Source organism: Ursus maritimus, assembly GCF_017311325.1.
Source record: "Ursus maritimus isolate PB19 chromosome X unlocalized genomic scaffold, ASM1731132v1 scaffold_X1, whole genome shotgun sequence".
NCBI classification, from domain to species: domain Eukaryota; kingdom Metazoa; phylum Chordata; class Mammalia; order Carnivora; family Ursidae; genus Ursus; species Ursus maritimus.
In genome coordinates, this window is record NW_024423319.1 from 89,970,508 (window position 1) to 89,972,226 (window position 1,719).

At 51.7% G+C, this 1,719-nt stretch overlaps 1 protein-coding gene across 1 annotated transcript; it reads left to right on the forward strand.

The window, feature by feature from the left end:
* The first annotated feature begins 198 nt into the window (after positions 1 to 198).
* LOC103668324 (RNA polymerase II subunit A C-terminal domain phosphatase SSU72) lies at positions 199 to 1,434 on the forward strand. Its single transcript, XM_008696523.2, has one exon. The coding sequence runs from the start codon at positions 208 to 210 to the stop codon at positions 790 to 792; it is 585 nt and encodes a 194-aa protein (XP_008694745.2). The 5' UTR covers positions 199 to 207; the 3' UTR covers positions 793 to 1,434.
* Positions 1,435 to 1,719: the final 285 nt, after the last annotated feature.

Here is a 1,719-nt window from a genome sequence, read left to right on the forward strand (position 1 = left end):
CCGTACACGTGCCCGCACCGCCGTACACGTGCCCGCACCGCCGTACACATGCCTGCGCCACACGCATCTTGATGCGCTACGTCGGGGACGCCACCGCCTTGGCGTCACGACTTCCGGACGCCACAGGAGCCATTCTGTTTGCGAAGATTCGAAACCGTTAGGTTGGAATTCGGGATCAGTTGTGTCGCAGTTGGTATGGCTGCCGCTATGTCGACGTTGCCACTTAGAGTGGCAGTGGTATGCTCAAGCAATCAGAACCGGAGCATGGAGGCGCACAACATCCTCAATAAACGCGGATTCAGCGTCCGTTCCTTTGGAACAGGAACCCATGTGAAGCTCCCGGGACCAGCACCCGACAAGCCAAATGTTTATGATTTCAAGACCACCTACGACCAGATGTACAACGATCTCGTTCGGAAGGATAAAGATCTCTACACGCAGAACGGCATTTTACATATGCTGGATAGAAACAAGAGGATCAAGCCCCGCCCGGAAAGGTTCCAGAACTGTAAAGATATTTTCGATCTGATCCTTACCTGTGAAGAGAGAGTGTACGATCAGGTGGTGGAAGACCTGACTTCGAGAGAGCAAGAAACCTGCCAGCCGGTGCATGTGATCAACGTGGATATCCAAGACAACCTTGAAGAAGCCACCCTGGGGGCGTTCCTCATCTGTGAGCTGTGCCAGTGCATCCAGCACACGGACGACATGGATAACGACATCGAGGAGCTGCTGCAAGAGTTTGAGGAGAAGAGCGGCAGAGACTTCCTGCATACCGTCTGCTTCTACTAACCGGCCTGACGTGGCCCCAGTGTTGGGCACACCGCCCACCCTCAAGAAGCCATCCAAATTTTGAGATTCGTTTCGTTAGGACTTTGAACTTTCTGATACTCGTTTTGACTTGTAAGTATTCTGTTGGTGGTGGGGAGCGGTACCCCATAAATGGTGCTTATGAAATGAGAAGATACACATCAACGCCAGATTAAAAAGTCAAGTTTTTTTCTCTCCCACTTTTGTCAGTGGGATGTTGATTATCAAGTTTGTCTTCCTTTAACCAAAAAAAATAAAAAAATAAACAACGGGTTATAGCACATTTATCCCAAACATCTGTGGTTTTCATTGTGGTTCCTTCTCCTCTGCCCCCCCCCCAACTTTCTAGAATGTCCAAGTAACCTGAACAAAGTAATGGGCTTTATCTTATTAGAATAGAACTTGGAATTGTCTAGTAAATATATGCTGCCGGTTTAAAAAAAAGGGTGGGGGAGGTGGAGAGTGACTGGGTGGCCAAGTGCTTGACTCTTGATTTGATGTCAGGTCATGATCTCAGGGTGGTGGGATGGAGCCCCCATGTAGACCTCTACTCTGCGCTTGGAACCTACTTGGGATTTTCTCTCCCCCCCTCTCCTCTGCCTCTCCCCAACCCCCCACCTTGTGCGCTCGCTCTTAAAAAAAAAAAAAAAAAAAGGAATCTACCAGAACTGCCACTGGGGGTGTATTGGGCTGTGTGCTTACCACAGGTGGGGAAGGGGGCGAGGAAGGAGGCAGGGAAGGTAGGGGGGGCGAGGAGATGGGGAGAAAAGAAGCGGCTTACTTCAGGAGGGGTGGCGACGAGGAGGTGGGGGCTGGAGGGCACAGGGCAGAGGCAGCAGGGGCGGTGAGAGCACAAAAGAAGCGGTGCAGGGAGGCATGTGGGACGCAGGAGGTAGGGGGCAGGGGGGC